Here is a 26,480-nt window from a genome sequence, read left to right on the forward strand (position 1 = left end):
CACACACACACACACACACACACACACACACACACACAAACACAAACACAAACACACCCCCACACGCACACACACACACACAAATATGCAGGCTCGCTGTTGTTTTAGAGATTTTTTTTAGTCCTATAGGAAGTATAATATTTGATCAAGAGTAAAAAACTCTGTGTCTTTCGGTGGCCCCTTTCCATGTTACCCTCTGGTTTTGACTTAGGTTTCTATTATTTCCTGCTGAGTCTTAATAATTTTTCAGATCATGATTTATTTCTGTGTAATGAATAATAAACAAACTGATGCCTTGCAAAACTACTGAACCTTTTCACTTTTTGTCACAAACTCAAATTTATGTGATAGACTGACAGAAATAGTGCACCGCTGTTAAGTGAAAAGAATAAAAATCTAAAAAATGTGAGGCATAAATTTGCACTTAAATGTTTTGCAGCTTTTAACAAACTTCCCTGCAGGTCTGCTCTACAGTTAACTTCATCAGTTTTACCATTAACTCTGAAAATATTCCCACTACATGATGCTGCTACCATCGACGTGGTATGTTTGGGTGATACATGTTCAATTTGTATGTCAAACAAAAACTTTACTGTTTGAGCGTATCTGACCCGAACACCTTCTCCACATAATATTTGCTGTGACACTCAAACAGCTGGTTGCAATTTGCAAACCGGGCTTCTGATGACTCAACATCATCAGTTGTTTTCTTTTGTCAACTTATCCAAAAAGGGCAGATGTTTCGTTGAGGGCATGTTGTCCTGTTAGGATATTCTTCCACCTGAGCCGTGGATCTCCGCAGCTCTTCCAGAGTCATATGAGAGGCGTTTAAACTTTACACTTCTCCAAGCGTCATCTCTGACTTGTCTGCTGTGTTCACTGCTCCTCACGATGATTTTTTTTGTTCACTGTTATCTAACAAACCACTGAGATCTTCACAGAACAGCTGGATCCGATTAAAGAGATACAGGTGCACGGCATTTAAAAATTAGGTCACTGTTAAAAGCAGGGCCCAAAAAAGTAATTTTTTCTGACTGTTTGTTAAAAACAAGTCCTCCATATATTGTGCTGTATTACCACATAAAATCCCAATGTAATATGTAAACGATTGTGGTTGTAATGTGGCGAATTATTAATTACTCCCGGTGTTATGAATAATTCAGCACGATACTGTTTCTGTGTTTTGTTCCATTCCTGCCTAAACAGATCGAGAAATGAAATCATGTGTCCAACAGATGAAGGGCTCAGCTCTGGACGGCACAGATGTGTTTCCTCGCATTGGGTTTCTGTGGGACTCTTTCCCTCATTCAGTATCAAAGTCAAAACTTGTTCCACTTAATGTGGACTGGAATGTACCATTAGGTTCGGTCACACGATAATGTCATTTATCATAAGGAAATAAAAAAAAAAAGAAGCTAGCAGTGAGATAGCGTCTTTGATATAAAAGCGGTGAATGTCCTTCATCACGCGGTACACCTTTAAAGGTTTACTTGGTTTATATAATGCACCAGATCACCAACAGAATGTAATGATACACTAATCTCACTATACAATACACGATATTCTGCCCACGATACGATATATATCACGATATTCAGCAAGCGATAAGAGTAAATACATTTTTAAGATTTTCTGAAAGATTTTAGAGGGACAGTGTGATTTTGGTGACATTTTGTGACTGTTCCATAGACTTGGATTTAATTAATTGAACTGATGGTGTAAAAAGTGTTTTTGCTATACATTTGCTTTGTTTAAATGTTAATTGTGTGGATTTGTGGATTTGGTTGTGCAGAAAAGGAAATTTTTTTTGTATTATTGACTTTTATTAGAAATTGTAACTTATCTATTTAACTTCATTATTAAATTAATTGTAACTGGTTGTTTTGTTACATGCCATTTTTAATCTAACATGTGCAACTGGGTAAAAAATGATAGCTGTCATTTAATTCATGTGGATTTGACATAAAACTTAAAGTAGGATTTAAAGTATCGACATTCGCGAATGAAAAATCTATACTTTGAGGAAAAAAATATCCATAAATGTCATAGAATCAACAAAATTACGCAGCCCTAAACAGAAGTCATCATTGGCTGTCTTTTCTACTTACAAGCCTATAACGTTTCCTTTTATTAAACAAACTAAATCGGCTTATGCTATATACACAGTATATGTTCTTTTAACCCTGCCAGACCAAACGGATCCGCAACAATCCAGCCAAAGTTGCAGTACCGTAATTTCTGAAAAATTCAAACTGTTTCTGAAAGGGAGACGTTGCGCTTTCCAGCCAATATCGGATTATTATGGTAACTAGAGAGTGAAATTAATTTGAGGGGCGGTCTTCTACTAGACGGTAAATTGCAAAAATAACTTGCTAGATATTAAAAGTTCCAGTTGTTATGGATAAATGGGCAAATATATTTACTCACACGACATTTAAAGAACTGCATACGATTAAAATGAGCAAAAATATCCAGGCGGACATTTGAAACTTAGACATAAAAGGGTTAATAAGATCCTAGATAAAATTCTGCAGCGGGCAGAGTTTGTTCTGGGTGTTTGCAATAGAGCCGCTCTGCATGTTCCCCTCCTTCACCTGTTTCGGTACAGTAACAGCTGCTTGTACACATTGCTCTTGTTTACAAGACAGAAAGACGGCCCTTGGAAGGTCATGGAATGGAAACTAAAAGATCTGTAATTGAATTTTTAAAGTATACACGCTAGACAATATGACAGGTGGGATGCATCTAAAAGTCGCAGGTTAGCAGGTCTAAAATCACTCACGGTTGGCAGAGCTTCACGAGGTCCTGGTCCGTAGTTCCTGGGTGGAGGCCTCGGATATATAGGTTAGTTTTACTGAGCTGTTCCCCACCTCCGCCGCTGCTGTTGCTACTACTGTTGGTGTTGGGACTGGGAGGTGCCATCTGGTGGCCGGAGGACACATAGGACTGCTGCATTGGGGAAAAGGAGGACAGACAAAACATATTCACTGTGAGAAACAAGACTAGTGAAAAGAAAATTGCCAAGATTAATGTAATTCACTGGAAATCAATGTGAGAAACTTAGAGCCGTGATATTCACATGTGGAGAGATGAAAAATAATCCTGCATCAAACAGTTGATTATGTGGGAGCTGTGAAAATTGATATCATACAGCCCGCATGTCAACACTCTTTAATACAGTACACTGAAGGGGAATGTGGGGCCTCTTGGCTAACTGCTCCATGCAGGGAAAATGGGGCCTCTCATGCTTTCTCAATGTTGGGTAACTTCTTTCTTTCTTGTCGAGGTATTTGCCCTCTGATTTACGGAACCCAGAAAACATTTAGTCCCGTTAATCAGAAATAATTCAAATACTACACGCCAATTATTATTAATCCAGCTCCTTCATTTACTTCTACAGATAAAAATCAAAAAGTTAAACATCAACATTTGCTCAAACTTGCATCTCGCTTGGACCTGAATGTCTCACGGCCATTTAATCTAAAACTGCGCTGAAGATGTACTAATAAAAAGATCGAAACTGGCAAGAGACTGATAAGGAGGGTTGAGTTCAAATTATAAAACAAGAGCGAAACAAAGGTAATGTAGAGATAAAAATAACAACAACGCCAGCAGGATGTTACATTATGTCAAAAGTAAGTTTCTCACTTGGCCAGAATCTGCTACATTTGATCTGTTGTCCTCATTTTCTGTGTATAGGGAAAACACATACAAATCTCGGTCATTTTGACCCGAGGACAACAGGATTAATTCAAGACGACAGTGTGGATGGCCACCTCAACATTGCGCTCGTGGTACTTCTTGTTCTTGCTCCTAATGTCTGCACACTGCGAGCGACTGAAAGCAGAATCAGACTGTTTGTGCACAGCATCTTGGCCAACAAAGCTGATTCTGAATTTAAGTCGTAAACTCCAATGGTGGACGAGTCCGTGACTCACCACGTGCAACGCGATGGGATGTTGCACAACAACTCATGCATCTTCTAATCTCATCTCACCATGGGACTGTGGCTGTCCTTAGAGATATCAAACAAAGTGTTGTGTAACCAGGCATATGTGTGTATTTTCATGAAATAAATAAAGCTGGTTCTGTTTTTTCCATTTTGCCAGTCACAAACAAGAACTCTCCATTTCAGACGTCATCCTATCCGGTCTAAAGGGAGTTTTAGAGACTAATGTTCTATTAGTTAGAAAAATACCTTAATTCATTTGCATTTGTTCAATTAGTATTGATGCATGAAGGAGTGAAAACAAAACATCTTTTATTTAAGGTGTACAGAGTAGCTCATTGGACAGAGCCAACAAGAGGACAATGGGTTAGCATAGCAATGAAGGGAAGGGTCACTGATCAACCTGCTGGTGTTTAGGACAAGCCCAGTGGGACGACAAGCTTAAACAAGGACCACCTACAACGTCAACCAACTCCGCTAATTGGAAACCATTCATGAGGCAAAGACAGCTCTCCTCACCTCTGATTTGTTGACAGCGAGTAAAAAAAAACCAATAATAAAACAGAGAAAGACCCTTAACCTCGACTACACCAAATCTTTTTCTCAGAGAAAAATGACAGAGATTTGCTGTATTATCTTATGCCATATGCATTCATGGGTATGTGATATATGAATGTTAAGAAAGCAACATAATTTGCTTAATTATAACCAGAATCTGAATTATAACCAGAATTAACAGAAATTAATTGTGTTCATCCTAATGACCTAAAACAAAACAGAAAAAATTATTTTGTTCTACTTTAGACATCGAACAAAAACATATATATTTTATACAGTTTATGTAAATATCTGGAATTAACTGTATATATTATAAAAGAAAAAATCCTAAAAATTGCCAAAAGCTGCAGTAAAAACTGGATGTAACAGAACATTTTTAGTAGCACAATTTAACTAATTTAAGTAAAAGTGCTGTGTGGTTTTTAGCTTTTTCAAATTAAATCGTAAACGATGACTAATTTGTTCTAATAATAAGCTTGATTTTAATCTGTCTGCAAATTTTTTTCTGTGTGCAAGTTGTAAACTGCGGAGTAAACACAGTCTGCCTGGAGGAGTTTGTCGTGTCACAGAGTAATTCTCGATGAATATGGTCTGGAGGCGGCTAATTTGTGAATGAAAGAACAGGAAAGCAGAGACCTTTAATCTCATTCATAGAGTCTCTCCCACCGTGCCAAGTCCCAGTGATGGTCCAGACAAAACCAAGAGCGTGTCATTGCAGCAACACTCTTAAATCATCCAGCTTCAACAACAGACACACACACACTTTCATTCATTCAATCTGAACTAGTTTTAAAAGTCATAGGAAGGCTGTAAATGACTGTGTTCAATTAGAAATTACATTTATTATAAATGATCAGTCTATGTTCAAAACAGCTGACGTGTGGAAATCAGTGTAAGGTCTTTGAAATGTTAGTAATGCTGAGGTGACTCATCATCCAGTTAGATAACCCAGTGCTTTGTGATTCAGCTTGTACATCAAGGTTTCAAAATGCTGCGGTAGCAAAACTGCGTCTATTTAATAAATAAAATGTAAAAATGCAAGAAGAAGAAAGAATTGCAATACAGTTTAAATAGGGGTAAAAGTCATCAATACTTTTTTAGTGTGCCATATGTTATTTTATTGTACACAAAATCAACCTAGGTCATAATTACATGAACCCAAGAGGAGGATACAAGTACAACTACATAATAATAAAGAAGTTGGTATTTTTCTCAGTAACCTGCTACATTTAGTAAATATGAGACTAAAATACTAAGATATGATACCAAAATGTACTTTATAAATTTTCTACAAAACGTGCTTCTTGTTATTCATAACGTCTAGTTATAAAAATTACATAACTTTTTTTTAAAAAACTGAATTTTCTACCAACTGTTTGGCTTTCGAGGGTTAAGCTAATATTTGTCATTTCACTTTGTAGCTTAGTTTTCATTTATCTTCCTCTCCATGGCAGTATGAAAATAGCACTAGATTATTTTTAGCACTAAAGATAAAAAAAAAAAAAAAACATCTCTATAAAAAGAAGATTCTCTGGCACCTTTACGCCCATCAAGTCTAAAAATTGTGTATCTTTTAAAAGCTGGCTTCTGTTGGTTTTACTTACTTAAGAGTGACTTTGGGTGTTTAAATCAAAGATCTACTTTATTCTTGACTGAATCAAAATAAAAGCGATTCATGCTAAAAAAAACAAAAAACAAAAAAAAAACAAAGTGTGAATTTCTCTGCACTCAATTGCATGTCTGATAATTGGTGGATGTCCGCAGAGAGCCTCTTGCTGGTGAATCTCACCTTTTAGTGCCACACCACTGTTTTATCTCCTCCTCTCCCTGTGGGACTTCTCCAGCTGACCCTGAATTGACCCACGGGATTCCATGGATTTCCTGGCTGTTGGGAGGTCTGTTTTCCTTTCCTGTCCCGCTCAGCGACTGAAGCTCCTGTCTTTTTCCTCAGGCGGTTAGAGGAGACATGACTGTCCAACCAGCTGACTCGCTTACACTACATGCTTATGTGCAGATTTATGACTGGCCTGACGGAGGAGGACCAAGCTTGAGGCATCAAGCATTTAGCATCACGTTTCTGATTAATTTGTACTCAGCTCTCTTTAGGGCTAACAACAATTCCAGTGTGGGAATTTTGTTAATGAGCTGGTAAATTCCTAGTTATTTACTCTGATTATTTCATTACTTATATCTGAGTAAGAGCTGCTTGCAAAAGCATACAAAGCCTTGACCATTTTAGTTTGTGTCACTTAAATGGGAAGTGAAATTACAATGATTTCAAACTCTTTTAAACAATAAATCTGAAAAGTGCGGCATGCATTAACAGTTTACCTCTTTTCTTTACTATGATACACCGGCAGAATAACAATGCGAAACATAGTGCACAGCCAGAGCCGCAATCACAACGTATTCCAGCGCTTGAATGGTCCAGTCAAAGTCCAGACGTATAACCATCTGAGAATCTGAGGCAAAATTTGGAAAAGGAATGTTCACAGACTGTCTCTGTCCAATCTATGACCTTGGTGTAGACTGCAAGAAAAAAATGCCTCTGCAGCTGAGGCTGCAGTGTAAGCTGGCTATACAAAGTATTGACTCATTATGACTAAATGCAAATCCACACCGCACTTTTCAGATTTTTATTTGTTTAAAAAAAAAAAGTGTTTGAAAGCCATTCATCCTCTTATCTGCTGAAACCTGCAGCCCGATTACTAATAAAAACACACGATAAGTTATTTGTAACACGGTAAAACAATATTTCAGTGTTAGCTCAGCGATGGGTGGGTCAGTACTGCGTGACTCGTAAAGACGTATGCTGTGTCACTGGCGGCAGGCAGGAAATCCGCTCTGTCTGCTCGTGATCTTATCATGAATAGGAAGATCTGCATTCCAACCAGGTGACAGGGACACCGAGCTCACGTCCAAACTCGTTCCTGAATCCTCCTCCTCGTCTGTCTGCAATCCTCCCCTTTTTCTCTTTGTGCTTTTATAGTCGCCTATTAACCCCCGGATTGTCTACCTTTTTGCTGGTCACACCTTGACACACATGCTGTGTGTAAATCCACATGCGTGCAAAGCTTTCAAGTCGGGTCAGGTTGAGCCAGGAGAGCCCGAAATCAGATATGTGAAAACACTGGCCCCGCAGCTCGGCCCGAGATCTAACAAAATGTGAGACACACTGTGAGCGTCTGGCATCAACCGCTGTACTTGGCATCAAATTTCTAAGAGCTGTGCTTTCTCCAAGGACTCTGGCTGCCTTTCTACCTGTTAACCTTGCCCGCTTGATGCTATTGGCACTCACGCTGAGGACCGATCCGAAACATCTGACACAGTAAACAAAGAGAGATAAACATATAGATGGCAAAGCGCCAGAGGGACAAAGGTGGCAGCACAGCAGGGTTCAGCCAGGGTAGACTCACCGCAGCAGAACAGCTGGGTTCGTACACAAACACTAAAGCAACCGAGATAACGCAGTGTGTGACGTAGTCACCGCTTTAGAAGAATTGCAAACACTAATTTACTAGTAGTAAGCATTTATTTATATAAGGAACATTATTTCTGTCATATTAAAGTGAATTCACTTATATTTTGAGACTCCAAAATAGACTCAAGCTGCTAGTTGAACAGGACATTTAAAAAACAGATTTTAATGTTTGGAAAGGACAAAAAAACAAATAAAATGGCGTGCCTCCTAGTATCTTTTCCCAACAGTTGCAAAGACAGAGCTGTGACATAACTCATCTTAGCACATCTGCTAAAGAAATGCTGAATGGAGCATTTTATGAGAGGAAATTTGCTAGTATTTTCTGAAGGAAAACCATCTAAACAGTAAATCTCATTCGCCTACTTTGTTTCCTGTCGTCATTGTTACGGATGATGTGAGAAGCAGACAGGTGCATGAACATAAAAGAAAACCACTGTGTCTGTGAATGACACAACGAAGCCCATCTCTGACCTCAGAGGATAACCAATGTACGCTCAGAGGCTCCTTTATTAGATACAACGAGGAGCGCTGGGTTGAGCGCCATTTTACCTTCAGAACCGCCTAAATGAATTAATTGAACAAAGTGTAAGAAAAATTCCTCAGAGATTTTGGTCCATATTGACACAACAGCTTCCAGAGTTGGGTTGTAATCCGGTGAAGCCACTGGACTACGGTGAATTCAATGTTTTGATGACGAAATCTGTTTCAGAGGATCTGAGTTTTGTGTCAAGGTGCTAGACAACAAATCAATAACAATATTGTAAGAAACACATGATCAATATCAATAGGTACAACGTCTGATGGACTATTCAGTAATTTCACTGGACTCTGACTCGGTACCGCACAGCATTCTGGGGGATGTAGGCAGAGGAAACGCTTCACTTCTCAGCAAGGTTGGTGGCATCAACTAACTAACTAACTAACTAACTAACTAACTAACTCACTCACTCACTCACTCACTCACTCACTCACTCACTCACTCACTCACTCACTCACTCTTTGATTACAACAGCCTGTTGAGTAACTTGTGGTTACCTAGCAACCACCTGTTGAGCAACTTATGCAGCAGAAGTTTAAGGTTTCGCTTTGCCTCACAACTGCTTAAAAATAAAAACATTAAAGTGGAGTGAAAGCTCATAAAAATAGATAACAGGAAAGGTCACGTTTAATTTGGCAGTATTTTAGATATTTAAAACAAAAAATTAACAATTATCGATAGTGACTGATATGAATATCATGATATGTTATTCAGCCATATCGTCTACACCATTACACCAGCAGCAACCTGCAACATTGATACAAGGCATGTTGGGTCCATACTTTTATGTTGTAGCGTCAAGTTGCTACCATGTGATTGGCTGATTTGCATTTTGTGTTCAACTCATTTGCAATAATTTGATGCCAACTGATTTTTTTTTTTTATTGTTAAACCTGAATAAGAACTTATTATTTCCCTTTATGATCATAATTTGGAAAAAATATATATAAAGTAAACTTTTTGGACACACCTACTGGCATTTCCAGCAAAATTTTGTTTTTTTGGATTTAAAAAGTAAATTTTATTACTCTTTTTGTAAAGTACGTATATTGTTGTTTAACAATCTGCTTGTTCAGGTAATCTCTTTACCTCAACTTCTGAAAATCCTCCATATTTGGACCGGGCGTAGCAAGTTTCTACACACTTGCCTAAACTAATTCCTTTATGTTTCAACAGTCTTAAAGACTAAAGCAGAGGTGTAGCAGTAATTGTTGCTCACCTTTTGCTCTATTTTCCACTTTGTAATCGTTTCCAAATAAAACTGTAATGGTAGAAACAGACTCAGAAGTTTCTGCTGACCTTAGAGAATCTGGTTAGGAAAAAAACATCATGGCTGCTGCCAAAGAAAGGTTGTGATTTTGTTTTTAGAAGCACATGGATGCCATTTAAAATAAATTTAAAAGCATTTTCTGCTTACTTTAATATTTAAAAACACTAATACCCATTTTTATAATAAACTAGACTGATAAGGTTGTGTATGTTTGTACAGTGCTGCCATATAGACAATAGATAGATAATCCAAAGTGCTTTAAAAAATTTAAAACAAATAGTAAAGACATCATTAAAATTCACTTGTAGAGTAATCTCCAAAAGAAAGCTACAACAAGCAGTTCTACATTCAGTCTTGCTTTTAAAATAATTTCTTCCAATCTCAAGTTTTTAGGAAGTTATTTTCAGAGATGAGGAATACAGAAAAAAAAAAATTCCTCAGTTTGTTTGGTTCTGGTCCTGGAAATAAAGAGCAAACATATTTCTGTTTCATATCAGACCAGCAAGTCTTAAAGATAGAAAAGTCCAAGACAATTCAGTGCCTCAGAGACCAATAACAAGATTATAAAGTATATCCTTTCACAAACAGGAGGTCAAATGCACCATCACAATGATCTAACCAAGAAAAAGGCCGCTCTAGTTTTTTCTGTGCTCTGATTTGACAGCAAACTGTTTATTCTGCAAATGCTGTTGAGATGGTTGTAGGATTTAGTAACAGATGTGGATTTTATAGCTGAGGCCCATTGCAACACTCAAGCTTCTTGTGTGCCTTTTAGTCTTTAGCCTTCAATGAATCTAGCATTTTTGAAACTAAAAACAATGTATTATGCCTAAATTCAGTTCTCTTCACTTACTGATTTCATGGACACAATGAATCTCTGTCTGTAAGCTGTAGTAATGTGGCGACTGGACTATTACGTGTTGTCAGGCCACTTACAGTAAGACTTATAGCGGTGCTGCATGACCAGAGCTAGGGGCAGCAAACAGAAAGATTAGGAGTGCATTCATATCAGCCTACTTTGGTCCACTTTAATCCATCTGCCTAGAAAGTCTGGTTCTTTTGCTACTGCTACATATGTGAATGCCAAGCAGACCAGAGAGCGCTCCAAAAGCAGGAAATGGACAACAGTGCTGGGTATTCTGGCTAAACACAACAAAAACAAACACGTAAGTCTGGCTCTAGCGGGAGAAATGGCTCGTGGTTTTTTTGCCACAGATAAAAGTGAAATCCTACAACCGCTAACATTTGATGCTACTCCATTTCTGTTTGCATTTCTTGAGAAAAAAGAAGTTTTACCCAGTGTCTTCTTCAGATGATTTCATGTTGTTTCTTCCAGTAGTTCTTGGTGTAGCACCACCACAGGAGAGGGGGAGAACAGTGCAGTGTGAGAATGTAGCTCACCAGCAGAAAATGTAACAAATGTTGCAATTTTTTGGTCCCCAAACTAACCCAGTGTGAAAACCGAGGAGTTCACATTTGATTTCTAAAGAACACAAACTATTCCCAGTCTGCAACATAAGGTATGAACAGGTGGATCAACATGTTATGATCAACTGTCGATACAGCAATAGCAACAAAAAGAGTTTTAGATTAATTTCTACTAAGAAATATATAATTTAAAACCTTTACCACTGCAGTTTTAGTGTTGTGGTGAAGCCCTAACTGGACAGCATCGGAGAGAAGGAGTAAATTTGTAATTGCCGCAATTAAGTAAATGAGAAGTGTTCATTGTGGACTATATATGCCAGTGATCAGGGAAAGCATGATTAAATAAGTACTAAATAGACAATACTTTTTTCCACTTTATGGTTTTCTCAGTCATTATCAGGTGAAGCAACAAAATGCTTTCTTAAAGACCCAGCGATAAAGGAAGAGAAAAGCTCTGTTAAAAGCTCCCTGAAGCTTTTTAGTCTACCTACTGGTCGTGCTGCAGCCTCTCTTCCCTATATAAAACACACTTAGCGTGCATTTACAGCAGCCCTAAATACAAGTCTAGCTCGTTTGCTCAAAGAGTCCGATTTGTTTGAGGAGTTGTGAAAGTGCAGTCCGACTGGTACAGATCAAAGACGCAAACTCTGAAGGGCCTTAACATATAGGTATAGTTTGACTATAAGTGAATCTTTGGTGCAGACTTCACCAAAGGGAACTATGAGTAAACACAACCGAGACAAACATATGTAGCAAAACTGCCAGGAGAAAGAGTTTGCAGTCGCATGTGGAGGCAGGATGTTGTTCCAATGTTAATATCCTGGGAAGTTCTCACAAGAACAAGGACATTTTTAAACTAATTAACAGACAAACAAAGATTTACAGTAGGGCAAAACGCAAAGGTGAAGGTAAACACTCTCCCAACCACATCAAAAAATATGTGGCATGCTCACAATAAGTGGCACTTCCGAAGACCTGAAGGATGAGACCCATTGCTATGAAAAACACTCAATGCCATTTTAGACAGAGAGGGGGATAAGTGAATCAAAAGGCCTGGTTCATTTGAAAAACTGCATCGTCAAAGCAAAATCAAACCAGCCAACAGCGTCAACCCCAATCGAACTCGGTTCCCAATCGCTCCGGGTCTACTGGACTACAAGAATATGACAGCTGAGGCAACAGAGCTGACAGCAAATAGCAGCGCTTCCCAAAGGAGCATTAAAACTCTCAAAAGTCCCAAGAAAGTTTTTAATCATATTAGCTATCAGTATCCAACAGAAAAGCAGCATCAGCTCCTTTTATTGATTCATCTGTGTTGTGTCTCATCCTGTTCAGACTGCAGTGGAGGTAATGGCGATCGCCAGCAGCCAGTCGGCACAGGAACTGTTTGAACAACCACAGCATGCTGGTCAAGTTTAGATGTATCAGCTTGTTCTCTCTTTACCTCCGTGTAGGTACTGGTACATCTTGCTCAAGAGACAAATATCGCAGCAGTACAAGGGTAAGTCTGTATATTTGCTTATAAATCTGATAAGATCGAGGTCAAGATACAAAGCGTTTTACAAGGGGAATTTACTTCCAGCGGTTCTCGATTTCACTGCTGTGCCTTCAATTTTTAGAAACTACAAACGACCTGATATTCTGTTGTCCATTTACTTTAGATTACATTTTAGAGTTGTAATCTAATATGTAACACACAGATATATTGTGGACAGAATAAGCAGAAAAAGAAATATTTACATTTAGACTCTTTTTGGTCCCAAATAGCTGGTTTCACTTCATGTTAGTGCTGTAGCAGAAACATGTTTGACATATAGTAGACACTAAATTAATCTACACCAGTCTAAATATTTGGTGCAGTAGCTTTGCTCATGCCACTGCATGGTCCACAAGCCATCCTGAATAAAACCACTTAAAAAACATAGTGAATAGTATAATCACGTAGTTCCTGGGAAGACTGCAACATTTCATCCTGCATCATATATTCTGTAGATGTTCACTAACAAACTGGCTTGCAACCAGAAAAGGCAAACTTTCAGCTTGATCAGCACTGACCAGTGATGAGCCAATCGGACACTCAGTGGGTCACAATAGCAACAAAATGAAGTCTGAGAAATCTCTGGGGTGTGAGAAGCTGCTGAAAAGAAAATTATTTCTGACAGCATGTCAAGACCTGTCTGTGGTTTATTCAGGATGCCCTGGAAGCGAGAGAGAGCAAGATTTTCAGCTGATAAAAGGAAGGCTGAACTCAGTACAGATAGTTTGCTTTTTTTTTTATCCTCTTGAGCTTGGAACCTCTGTCTATCAGCAGACATGCTGGATTTATAAATGTTGGCAGCCTTTTGGAAACCTTAAAGTTAACATAAGAGATTGCATTCTCTAGAATATACACACAGATTACTGTTTGGCAACGCTAACTCTGCCAAACATGCTAACCATCTTAACCATGTTAACCACGGCATTTATCCGAAAATATAACCATAGCTTTCAGTGCCGTTTGTTCACATAGGTTCTGATTTTAAAGTTATTAACAAAAAAATTGGAATTGGCAAAAATCTGCAGTGGCAGATTAAAGCTTTACGTAAACCACCAGACATTGGTACATTTCTAATCTTATAATTTTGTATTTATGTCATAATGTAAAGCTTTAATTTTTAACTTCAGTCAGATGCAGTAGTCAAGCCCTAGATTTTTAATGCAAATATATTAAAGTTAAAACATCAGGCTAATAACAAGGTGAAACGGAGCATAGCCAATAACTTGGTTATGTTTCAATACTTACAGAGTTTCAAGTGAAAGGTTAAAACTACTGATCTTTAAAGTCTTAGAAGATTTCAAACAAATGGCCTTTAAACTGCAACCTTCTTATGTTTGGGTCACACTTTAATGCTCCAGTCTATGTGATTCCTTCAATTCTTTTCATCTACAGCTGCTTTTTGGCTCTGTTGACTCTATGTTGAGGCTTTCAGAGCTTTAAATCACAGCAGTAAGTAGACATCAGTTGAAAAGGTCTCCCGCCAGGACGAGAACAAAAACTCTGAATGAAAAGCACAAAAACATGCCGTTGGATGAGGCCCTGAGTGAGACTCACGATACCTTAAGAAGTGGAAAGCCACCGTTGATATTTTTCTCCAGCCAGTGAGTTTTATGCGGAAATCAACCAAATTTGATTTGAGAGCATTCATTGTATTTATTTGAGTCAGGAAATGAGAGGCAGAGTCAGGGGAGGAGCAACTGGGTTTGGGCACAACAGAAACCTTACACCTTTTCACTCAGTCTAAGAAGGAATAAAGGACATTTTTCTCACCATTTAGGGGTTTATTTTTGCATTCACACCTTTACGCTGTGTATTTTTATAGGTTAATCATGGATCCAATAAGAAGGAAACCATAGTACAGAACTAAAGCTTTGAGAATGAAATGCTGAAATTCCAGTGAATTGGGTAAGACTTTTTTTTATTTCTCCTAATTATTATACAATATGATTTCAAGACCTCCATCCATCCATCCATCCATTTTATTTAATTAAAAAGTCCCTTTAAACAGTTGCATAAAACAGCACATATTTAGCCAATAAAAAGGAGAACCTGTAATAATAAACAAAGTACATGAACAAACTATCTGCTGATGACATCCAAGTCACACAGACCTCGCGAAAGTACAAAATGTTCATTTAAGGCACAACATCCTAGTAATATAGAGCCTTAACATGCTGAAGCAGCACACTACACCCAAAGTAAACAACAAATGAAAGTGAAACTTTGAAATGAGCCTGTGCTTGTTATTGGGCAGACCTTTAAATACAATACTGAGATATGGAGCCTAACCAATCCATGTTTTCCTTAAAAGTGTGAGGCTTATTTAACAGTGTATGCGATACCATATTGGCAGCTGCAGTTTCCAATCTGTTTGGGTCATGTAACTAAGTCGCGTGACCCAAACAAGTTTCCTTTTAGCCCACCAGGAGAACAATGCAACTATCTAATAGTCTGCCAATTGCCAACTATGTAGGCTTTGCCAAGGGCGTTGGTGTATTTTCTGGATGTCATGATTGAAAAGAACTGGAAAGAAGGTTTGTTTGTTTTTTATATGTGGACTTCAAAGAACAACAAGCTTTATGAGGGTAAACACTGGAGAAAGATTACATTTTATGGAAGCTAAGAGAAAAACACATGGAAGCAGTAAACACTGCTGAATGAGCATCTAGTTTTCTTTTAAATAGGTGATAATTTATGCTTTGCTGTTAAGTTCCTGCATAATTGCACAAACATAAATATAAATCACAATCAACACAGAAATGTAGTGTTTATGTCCAGTGATTGCTGTCAATACACAATATAGTTCACCTTTCATTTAGATGTGGACAGGTTAGTGACAGGTGGCTGGTCATCTTGTCTCTTGGCCATTTCTTTCTGTTGCAGGTTTGATTGTTTCATACCGAACCTTTTCAGGAACTGTCTGCTGCAGGATGCTTCGTACCAACACCGTGCCATTTAATATCTACGAGCAAAACATTTTGCACCTGCTTTGATGAGTGATGAATTTAAGTACTTTTTAAGTTTCTTATAGTCCACTTTAAGAAAATGTGGTTATTTTTATTACCGTATATGTTAACTACTAGCAGGTCAGCTGACTGCTCAAAACCACAATCACTGGTAGCAGTATGTAAAGTCATCCTCAATTAAACTACGTGAGAAGTCGGCATTTTAATTTTTTTTATCTCTGTAATTCATCAAAATCAGAATTTATCAGTGGAAATAAGTGGGGAACACAGTGGTACAAATACATGTAATGAAACCGATTTGGTTGTGGGAAATGACAAAATATTCCACAGTAGTAGCATCACAATTCATGCTGCACATGGACACTAAAGCAATAACTCAATAACAACATATCTTAATTTCCCACTGTACTTTGGATACGATTTGCTCACCTCAGGATGATGGTTGCTTGAAAGTAAAAGTGGAAGAGCTTTCTAAAAAAATTTACTAATAATTATCTGACTACCATAAACAGATAATGAAGTGGGACCAAGTACAAGTAACAAACCTGCATGATGCAGCAACACAATTGATCCCAGTATGCTCAAGCTATTCAGAATGGAAGCACATCAAAACTAAGTGACAGGCCTCAATGTTCCACAAATATAAAACTTTATCCCCTCACATTTAAATCCACAGAGCTTGTTTTTCTAAAATGCAGATATACAACGGCAGAATATGTAGACGTATAGGTTCTGAATTATTCATAAATAAAATTAATCAGTGCCATCAATATTGCAAGGACTTGTAGTTTTATCGATATATTACATGTGTCTACTGAATGTGCCAACTGGAGATTTTAACAATCATTTTTATAACACAAAAAATCCAAATGTATTTTGCTTCGTCTCAGTCTAAATAGATCCGACTCTAAAATAGAAATTGAAAATTCAGATATTCTTTTGCACTTATAGAATAAAGGTTTTATATATCAACTCAAACTGGGTTTCATATGATTTTTTTTATGATTGCTGTAGAACAATTCAATCAATGTGTGATCAGTCTGTTTCACATTTTGAGCAAGACATGATCAAAGAACAGATTTCTTAAAAAACAAAATTATTACCCTTTGATTGAAAAGGGTAATATCTTCAAATTATTATTGAAGTTGCAACTTAGATAACACCATCCTCATTAGTCAGCCATGGTGCACTGCTAATGTTCTCATGTTGTTCTTACACTATTCAGAACATCGGGGTGTAAAACACCCCATTGACTCAACCTGCATTCTAAGAATGAAAGAAACTTGTTTCTAATGTGTAATGATGAACCTTTGAGACGTTTCTGAGATTGCAAAAAGACACCAGACTTTGATAGAGGACTGTGAACCGTTACTCAAGCTCAGGATAAACAAAAACAGCTGAAAGTCTAACAGGTTGTTCTAGTTTCAGCTGAGTATAGAACAACCTTACCCACAAAGAGTAATCTATTTCTATGGCTATGTGCATTAACCAATACCATGCAGAGTAATTGACATATAACATTTTTCGGTTTGCCCCCTGACTGAGCGTCGCCTTGGGCAGTGGGCCATACTGTCCATATCAACAAACACAACTGGGAATCATTCATTTCTGAATTGAATTAAAAAAAGAAGTGGGTGTTGCTTCAGGCCTGAGTTCACTGAATCATTTCACTTAGTCTTTTGTCTCCCCAATCTATTGATAGTTTTTATTTTTTTATATCTCTGCTACAGGTGGTTCCTTTTTATTTCTTTGCATACCGTATTTAAAATTCAAGCATTTCTTCAATTCCACTCAAGTCTAAAAAACAAAAAGAAAAAAGAAAGAAAAACATGATTTCACATGATTCACCGCTCTACGGTTTGTTCTGTTTCACTTTGGTAATTGTGAAAAACTCTCCTTCATTGGCATAGGAACCAGTTGGTCAGAGAAAATAAACACTGATTTTGATTTGTGAGCAGCCGACTTGTTCAACTAATCAATAAAGGCTCACATCTGGATGATTTAAACCACCTTAGATAGTTGTTCATGTTGTGGTAGGAAAACTATGACTTTAAAGCATGACTGTGTAAAAGCAGTGATAAGGAATAAACAAACTCAGTTCCTGCTACACAAAAACACAAAAGAATAGGAACTGGATTAAAAGGCTTAATTTCTCAAAAGGTTCCTGCACATTCATATTTAACGTAAACTAAAATGCAACATTTATTTTTGTATGTTTGTTGAGTAGAATATGGACAAATCAAGTGATAGAACTGCAAGTGCTCTCATATATAAATCTGACTTCCTTTATAAGCAGCATCACTGTCTGTTGTGGTACAAGCTCAAGTGAATACTAAAGTATCAAAGATTCAAATTCAGTTAAAGTCTAATATGTGATATAGAAAATAAATAACTCACAAAACTTGAATTGTGCAAAAAAAGACGACTTGGTTTTCCACAGACTGGCACAAATGTTGACATCAGATTTGTGAGGATGAGGAGCCAAATGACGCCGAGGATCAAAGGAAGACAATATGCCAGTATACATTTTTAAAATGCCTCTCAAAGTCCAGGAGATCGCAGGAGCAGACAGAGAGCAGAAAGCACCGGGGGAAGCTGACTTGCTATGGATCCGCTGAATGGAAGGTCACCATACGCCATGTTTAATTAAATTATTGTCCACAGGGATGATGACCACACAAACACAGGCACTGCAGCCAGAGCCAACCCAAGACGTAAGAAAACTGAGCAGCTGCAAACCAACAAAGACCCTCATAAGAACCATGTCACAAAAACCTGGTTTGTACATTTTCACATGAGAAATTCAAAGGTGGGAGAAAAGGAAAAAACTTGCATCATTGATATTTATAATGTTTCATGTAAATCTGTGTAGTTTTGTTACTAATATGTAAATCTTTTAGTAGTTAGGCTTTTATTATTTCTACACAGTATCTAAGCTGTGAAAATAAGAGCAATCAATAAAGGGATGTTGATTTTGAACCAATTGAAACTATTTTAATATCAAGGCTACACTTGTGAAAGAGCAAGTCAGAGTTCAAGGTGCATATGAACATATTTCATATTTATATATTTAATGTTTAAACGTGGATAATTTATAGAGGCTGTTGTCACTGACCTTAAGGTCATTCGGAAAGAAATTCCTGGTGTGGGATGCAGCGTATTTCAATACTTTTTAAAAAATAATACGGCATCCTTACCATAAAAACGAGAAAATGCGCTAGTAACGTTACTGTCCATATTTTTTGAAAAGGAAAATGAAAGGAACAGTCCTAAGACAAAACTTTGACGGACATCATTAGTTAAATAAATTGAACTGGAAGTGAAACTGAAAGTGGACACGGTGTTCTTTGTGAAAGATAATTATGAAATAAGTCAACAGTGGGATCTGAAAGCTGGTTAGTCTCTGCCTCAATAACGTGTTATTTACAGTATCAAATTGGTTTGATAAGTCAAGAGAAAGCAGCAAAATATTACTTCTTATTAAGTGTTTCCATGGTGTTAATTACCGGACTGAAAGCGAGGTAATAAGGATGCTATTTCGCAAATGCAAAGAAAAATTAATTTCTTAATATTTTTGGAAAAAATTCAGATAATGTCTGATCAATTCTGTCACTTAATTACATTTTTCTGAGGAGAGTGACTTTCCAAAAATGTTTTGCCTTTTGCTAAAAATTACATTGATAGATTTATTATTATTATTATTATTATTATTATTATTATTATTATTATTATTACAACCTGATCACTGTAGCAACACTAACAAAAGAAACAAGTGTGACCAAAAATCATTTCCTTTTAGCAGGGAATATAAGAGATTACAGCTCAAACTGCAGAAAGTTGCTATAAAGCTTTAGTGAAAAGAGACAATGGAATCAGAAGTACATTAATTGTTCAATTTCCTAGAGTTGGTCTCAAAACTCTCACAATCATCATCATCATCATCATCATCATCATCATCATCATCATCATCATCATCATCATCATCATCATCATCATCATCATCATCACCATCATCATCAGAATCATTACTGTCCGATAATTTATTGCATGCATCACTGCCCCTTCAGAAGCTGAAACCAAACTAGAAGCACCTGTAATTTATTGTACTTAAAATTCGTAATTACCATGTCTAATGTACAGTGTTAAAAATGCAAATGGCAGACATCACTACACTATAAAATAGGTACAAATCTCCAGCATGCGACTATTTGATGGATGGACAGAGCAGAAAACATAAACATTAAACTAAAAGTGTGTGATTGAGATTAACTGTCTTATTAAATGTCAGTGAACAGGGCGGAACCACTTGGATTTCTACAAAAATCCCAATCATTTGGCCAAGTGTAATAAATTGTATTACATCATGCATTACACTGCATTTTATAGTCATATTCAGTGATTTCATCCAACATTTGGTCCGCATCACAGTAATCACAGGATCCTAAAGACAGTTTACTAAAAGCAATGTTTTCTCCCCCTTTTAAAAAAAAGGAACAAATTAGTTTATTTTCTAATGCATAAAGAGAAGACAGCTTCATCACAAATAGCTGACATCCGGCAATATCTGTTCTAATAATTCAAACAGCAAATATACCTTAATAAGAATCAGTGCAAACCATCTTGGCACTCCTGCAGAAGCTAATATCTGTGGTCTTTCTTATCTCTGCTCTTGGAGGTTCAGCCAATTAGCGGCAATAAAAATGAATGGTGCACCTGTGTTGGTGCACATTATGCCTTGGTATTTCAACTCCCCAAGCTGTATTTTTATTTCTCAATTATTTTAGAAATGTTCTATAACAAAATCTAAATATAGGCCTTTTTTTTTTCAGAATAATTTGGAATTATGTTCCACAGAAAAATCTGAGAATGTGTGAATTTGCAAATATTGAACCAGGAATAGGCAGGACTCCACAGTGTTAAAATAATAAAAAATGTTTTATATGGCTGACATTACTTTTCAGCTGTAAATTATAAAAATGTAATTGTACAACACATGGTTTTATCAACAATGGTGCCTGCTTTTATTAAAAGCCCTCCAAAGTCGGATTCTGTTCAGGAACACATGCATCCAAGGACCGGCCACGTTTATAGCAGCATAAGGCTCTTAAATGCAAAAATAAACACAGAAACATTGTTCTATATAACTGACATACACATTTTATATTTCAGAGGCTGTTTTGCTTTTGCTACATAATTATATATAACACTTTATATTTCCCGATGTTACATAAAAAAAGTCACATTGTCAAAAGTGAACATAACCACGAAAGCGCGATTCATAATTCTGGGAATGTAGTCATCATGGTCTGGTGGGATTTTTCGAGGGGTGGGGCATATTCCGCTTTCAGATGGGAAACGAGGAAAAAAAAAAAAAAAAGAAAGAAAGAAAGAAAAAAAAACTTCGCTAACTTACACGGCAGCGGAGACAATGAAGAGCTGATTTTACCAGCAGATATAGATGTCTGTCTCAATGCCCACGGAGGTAGCGGCAGACGTGATTTTGTAATAAGTTCTCCCACAGCCGGCCCCCTCTCTCTCCCTACCCCCACTTCCATAAACACATCCAGGCACGGACGCGCTATCCCAGCACGGTACAGTTACCCCCGCAAAAGTTGCTCTCCACCATTGACTTTCTCAAACGAGTGAGCAGAGCGATATCGACATCCCCACTGTGGCACCCACACATATAAATACTACAAAATAGCAACAGCGGGCGTCCAGCGTGACAGGAGCGAGCGGCAGAGACCCCCCCCACCGTCCCCCCTCTCCAACCCCCTCTAACCCAGCTTGACACTCCGCGGACCTGGGGTCGTTCTCCGGGCTGCGGATTCACTCCACCAAGTCTTTAAGTTGAATTCGGAGCGTTTAGCTTCTCAAGGACACTGCAGCTCACTGTCACAAGCTCCCTATTTTGTCGCGACGGACGCGGGTTTGTTGCCCCGCAGGAGGAGGAGGAGGAGCGGGGGTAGAGAACAAGCCGAAAACGAAGGGGGTGAAAAGCCCGAAAGCGTTTACCTTTTTGCTGTTTCTGCTGTTGTAGCCGTTGTAGGGGTTGATTCCTGCCCTTGGCGGTACGGAGAGCAGCATTTTTCTCGGCGCTATGTCCGGAGCGGCGAGCTCAGCCCAGGCTGCCAGCTGACGTCAGCAGCTGGGGAAGTGAGAGCCTGGAGTCCCGCTGCTAGACTGCGAGTGGTGCTGCTGCTGCTGCTGCTGAAGCTGAAGCTGAAGCTGCTGCTGCTGCTGCTGCAGGACGGGGCCCCGCTGCTGGCCCCGAGGCCCCTGCAGGGCTCCAGCTCCCCACCTCCATTAGGGGTCTTACATAGGAGGCCTTTAGATCAGATTCATTCACCGTCCAGTGTTATCTCACTCACCAGGGGACTTTGGCAGTGATAAACTTGACAAAAAGGGGCATGTAAATTCAATTACCAACATTTTAAATCCACCCCTGGACCCATGTTGCTCCTTTAAAAGAATTACAATAATACCTTGTACAACAATTAGCAACAGTGACTGTCCTTGCAGTAGTGGCGTCCTGGTCGAGCCCCTCCTGCAACCAGCCCCCACTCTCCCCAAAACACAAACTCATCTGACAAATCCCAGCCAATATTTTCACTATGCAGCTCCCAGGTTTTACCACATAGCATCTTATTCCAACCTGGTAAAAACCAAACATAGGGTCTGGGCCCCTAGCTATTGAGAAACGATTGCCTGCTGGAGGATTGGACTGTGCTGAAGTTTTCAATTTTAACCAATCTCTAATGTTTGACTCTGACAACTCAATGAAGCTTATCAGGAATTGTGTGCAGTGTAAACAACCAGAGGGCCATCTTTGCCAGCAATAAAATGTTTAATACATTCCTCTCACTCCGACTTTAATTGCTCCATATTTGGAAGCACGGCCAGCACAGGCTGAATGGCTTCGATCACTTCCTAGACTGCCATTACCAAACTACAACACTATATGGACAGACTGCAATTCTAAAAACAGCACAGAAACTGCTTGTCGATTGATTGATTTCTATTAAGCCATAGAAATCAGGCTGAACGGGAGAAATTCCAGAGAGAGCACTCAGAGGAGATGAGAACTGAGTAGAATTGCATGAAGGTAATGGCCAGACTTTTCTTTTTCAAACATCTTTTACTTAAAAAAAAAAAAAAAAGATAATAGTGCTCTTTCACCTCTGAAAAAAATATTTATTCTCCACTTTTAGAAGACAACATGAGCAGCTAGATTAACAGAAGAATGCAGCATCTCACCACATAAAACATTATTTCAAGTGATCTTCCTGGTGTTTTGTGCCTGTAAATCAATGGCTTGCCCCTCCTGACTTTTCTCATGATTTCTTTATAAAAGCTTTGGATCTTATTTTAACAAACTTATATGCACATAATGTGAATCATACAGGTGAATGTGCAACACTTATCCTGTGGCTCCCGGCAGGTTGATCATTTAAAATAAATTATTACACAATAATAATAAAAGAAACTGCTAAAGAAAAGTCTACATAGAGTAAGGGAAACTAACATATTTTTTTCTTTTATTTGTTTTGGTGCACAAAGGTAACCTGAGTAAATGTAAAAGCTGTTGTTAAGTGATCTTTTGCCAATGATCAGAAAAAGGTATCAGTCCTCATGACCCTGCTAAGACAAGCAGGTATATTTAATTAAAATTCTAAAACGTAAACCCGTGTCGGAGAGGCGGGAACATCCCTGACATATTGATGGGCCATCACAGGGCAACACAGAGCAGCTCAGAACAAACAAGTATGCACACAAACGTTCATACCTAAGGGCAATTTAGAGAAACCAATTAGCCTAACAGTCATGTTTGCAGCAGCAGCAGCAGCAGCAGCAGCAGCAGCAGCAGCTCTCTAAAGCTTGGGGGATTTTTGTCTCCTCCCTCTAAACTTTGCCTGTTGGAAAGATAAACTCTGATTGTGTTTCTAATGGGAGCTTCCAAAGTTGTGAAGATCAACACGCATATATGTTCTCATGAATTTCAAAATTTGAAGAGTTGCTAAGAGAAATGGGTCTTTGTGTTGCATCGTATTTATACCCCAGGGAAGCATAATGTCTAGATTACTAATTAAAAAGTAAAGGATAAATTTAAAAAATATATTTTGCAGGAACTGTTTGAAGTGCCACCATCTCTGCTTCAAATTTGAAATGTGAAAAACAACAAAACCTCCTGAGTGACCAAAATCTACAGGTCATTCCACCCAGAAACGTGTCTAGTTCCTAGACATTTATCATTCAGTTGCAGTATTTGGTTTGTAGAGTTAATATTGTAATCTTTTTCTTTTTTCTGTGCTTAGTAACAGCTTTGTATTTGTTGTTGTCGTCTCGATTTTTATTGTTCTTAATGGCTTGAAAACAATAACCAAATTAGATTATGACAAACATTTAAGGCATTTAAAAAAAAAAAAAAAAGAACAACAAATCTGAAAAACAGAGTGCTTAAACAGTTTGAGTTAAACGCAGCTCCCAATGAAGACATTTTTAATAAATGGTCTGAAGTGAACAGCCTGATCCAATCAGGGCAGCAGCTGTACCACCATTAATGCCAATAGTTTCTTCTGAAGGTCGCAGATGAAACCTGTTAAATCACAGAGACACACAGAGAAGGTACTAAACCACAACATTCTGCCTCCCACTTTGTACCCAGGACTGCTTCATTTTCCACTTTGGCTTCGTTTCTGTATTCAAACATCTCTTGGATTTTTATTGCTGGCAGCAATTGACATGAAAATGCAACAGAAAGAAACAGAGGCATTTAAAGCAATCAATACAAACCACTTGTGAAGTAACTTGTACGCCTCCTTCTTATAAACTCAATTAGAAACAAAAACAACAGTTCTGCCTTTGGTTCAAGTTGTTCCGTGGATTTTACTTCAGGCTGAAGATGCTGCGGGTGAAAATTATTTTTTGACAGCATGTGGAGCTGCCATAAGTAAAGCAGTGGTAAAAAGGCACCTTTTTTAAAAAAAAAGAAAAGAGGCATCTGTTGGATGGATAAACAGTCTCAGACTATATTGTGATATCTCTCCAGCTGCTTGGCCACACTGAATTCCTATAAAGTGCAAGCTGCTTACAGTGCCAGTCAGAAATTTACAAGCAGTCATTGTAGGCAAGATTTCTTTTTTTTTTCAGGAGTGATGATTGTAAAACAAGTAAAACAAAAATTTGGCACTCAGGTTTGAAAGTGTAATTTTGTTCCACTTGTTAAACCATTTAAACAGTATGGAAACAGACTAAGTGTCTGCGTACATTTCCACTAATGTTGGATAAACATCTCTCAGGTTCTTCTTGTTGTCTGACTGGACATTTAGTCATTCTTATAAATAAAATTGGAAAAGTCAATCAAACTGTCGCACATCGAGGACAGAAAATACTCCGAATAAATATTAATAATTGACAAACACCAGTGTCATGAACTGGAAGATGTTGGCTTCACTGTGTGCAGTGACTGAGAAGGTGCCCAACAAGAACCAATTCACTTTAAGAAAAAGTTGTTTAAAATCATTCTTTTCTGACAGAAAATTATCAGGACATTTTCCATTGATAGTATGAACATTTCCATCAACTCTAAAATCGACTTTTTATTATGTCAAATTTACTGACAAAACAGATAATTTAGTATGTTTACAGTATATCTCCTAGTGCATTCACCAACACTTCTATTACTTAAAAACTGACATTTTCTGGATTTCTACAGTGTATCTACATTTCTAAAAAAAATAGTATCATGTCTTACATATATTGTAATGAAGCTCAAATTTGTAAATTTCCATTTAGGAAGTCATGCCATAATTCTCTCTGGAGAAATGGACAATACAGAGGAAGCATCCAGTTGGGGGTTTGTTTCACTCCTACTGGTTCTTTGCACAAAGTGGATGTAATTTTGCCTTCAAATAACTTCAGCTTCACCTCAGTTCACAGCTTTCAGATTGACAGGTGTTGCAGCAGAACAATGATCCAAATCAAATATCAGAACTGATTTTGGAAACAAAAATCCGACTGACACTGAGCTTGGGGAATGGCCCAGGCCCTCGACCTAATACATAGAAAAGCTTGGACTATGTTAAAAAGTGAGGCCCACTTTAAGAAACCAATTCATTTAATGAAACCTTCCAGTTCTGATAAAGAGGAATTAAAGACCCAACCTGAATTGCACATGCTGCATGTTGATGGCTACAGAAAGCTCCTGGTTTTTTTACAACTCCAGAATAATCCACTTGCCCAATCTGTAAATCATGCTAACTCTTGATATAATTTATGGTGCATAGAATGAATTCTGAATGATAATAATCATAATAATAATAAGCAAATAATTACAAACATAAACTTAAATGTACTGATTTTCCATTGTTTGGAATACCGTTCCTGTTTTTGCACTCAGATATTTTCACGATACTATTGCTGATGGGAGCAGTCGGCTTGGGACTGAGGTACAAATTGCTGCTGGTGAATAGTTTGAAGCTTAATGGCTACATTTACACCCAATGTTATAATAATAATAAAAAATTGTAATTGCTGCTATTATTATTGTTATTATGAACATTGTTTGTAAGCAACTTTACAGGGAGAATTTACAGATATAACTAGAATGATGACTGCATGTAAAGTGCTGACTGGGACTATGTATGTATATATATATGGTAATGGCGAACCAACCGGACATTGTTGTGGTGGATAAAGAACAGAGGAAAGCCGTTGTGGTGGATGTAGCAATACCAAGTGACTACAACATCAG

General features: G+C 37.8%; 1 protein-coding gene across 2 annotated transcripts in view; it reads right to left on the reverse strand.

Annotated features, from left to right (window-relative positions):
• The window catches only part of LOC103465343 (RNA-binding motif, single-stranded-interacting protein 2-like), a 39,590-nt gene extending 17,684 nt beyond the window's left edge, over positions 1–21,906 (reverse strand). The window contains exons 1-2 of one of the 2 annotated variants that reach the window (XM_008410069.2): positions 21,743–21,906; positions 2,783–2,949 (exon numbers count right to left, since the gene is read on the reverse strand). In XM_008410069.2, coding sequence (XP_008408291.1) covers positions 2,783–2,949; positions 21,743–21,814 — 239 coding nt within the window. In that variant the 5' untranslated portion in view covers positions 21,815–21,906. Of the gene's footprint in view, positions 1–2,782; positions 2,950–21,140; positions 21,266–21,742 lie in introns of those variants that run through there. The other variant, XM_008410070.2, reaches the window with a different exon arrangement.
• Between the last annotated feature and the right edge of the window lie 4,574 nt (positions 21,907–26,480).

This window comes from Poecilia reticulata, linkage group LG5 (genome assembly GCF_000633615.1).
Source record: "Poecilia reticulata strain Guanapo linkage group LG5, Guppy_female_1.0+MT, whole genome shotgun sequence".
In the NCBI taxonomy this organism is placed as follows: domain Eukaryota; kingdom Metazoa; phylum Chordata; class Actinopteri; order Cyprinodontiformes; family Poeciliidae; genus Poecilia; species Poecilia reticulata.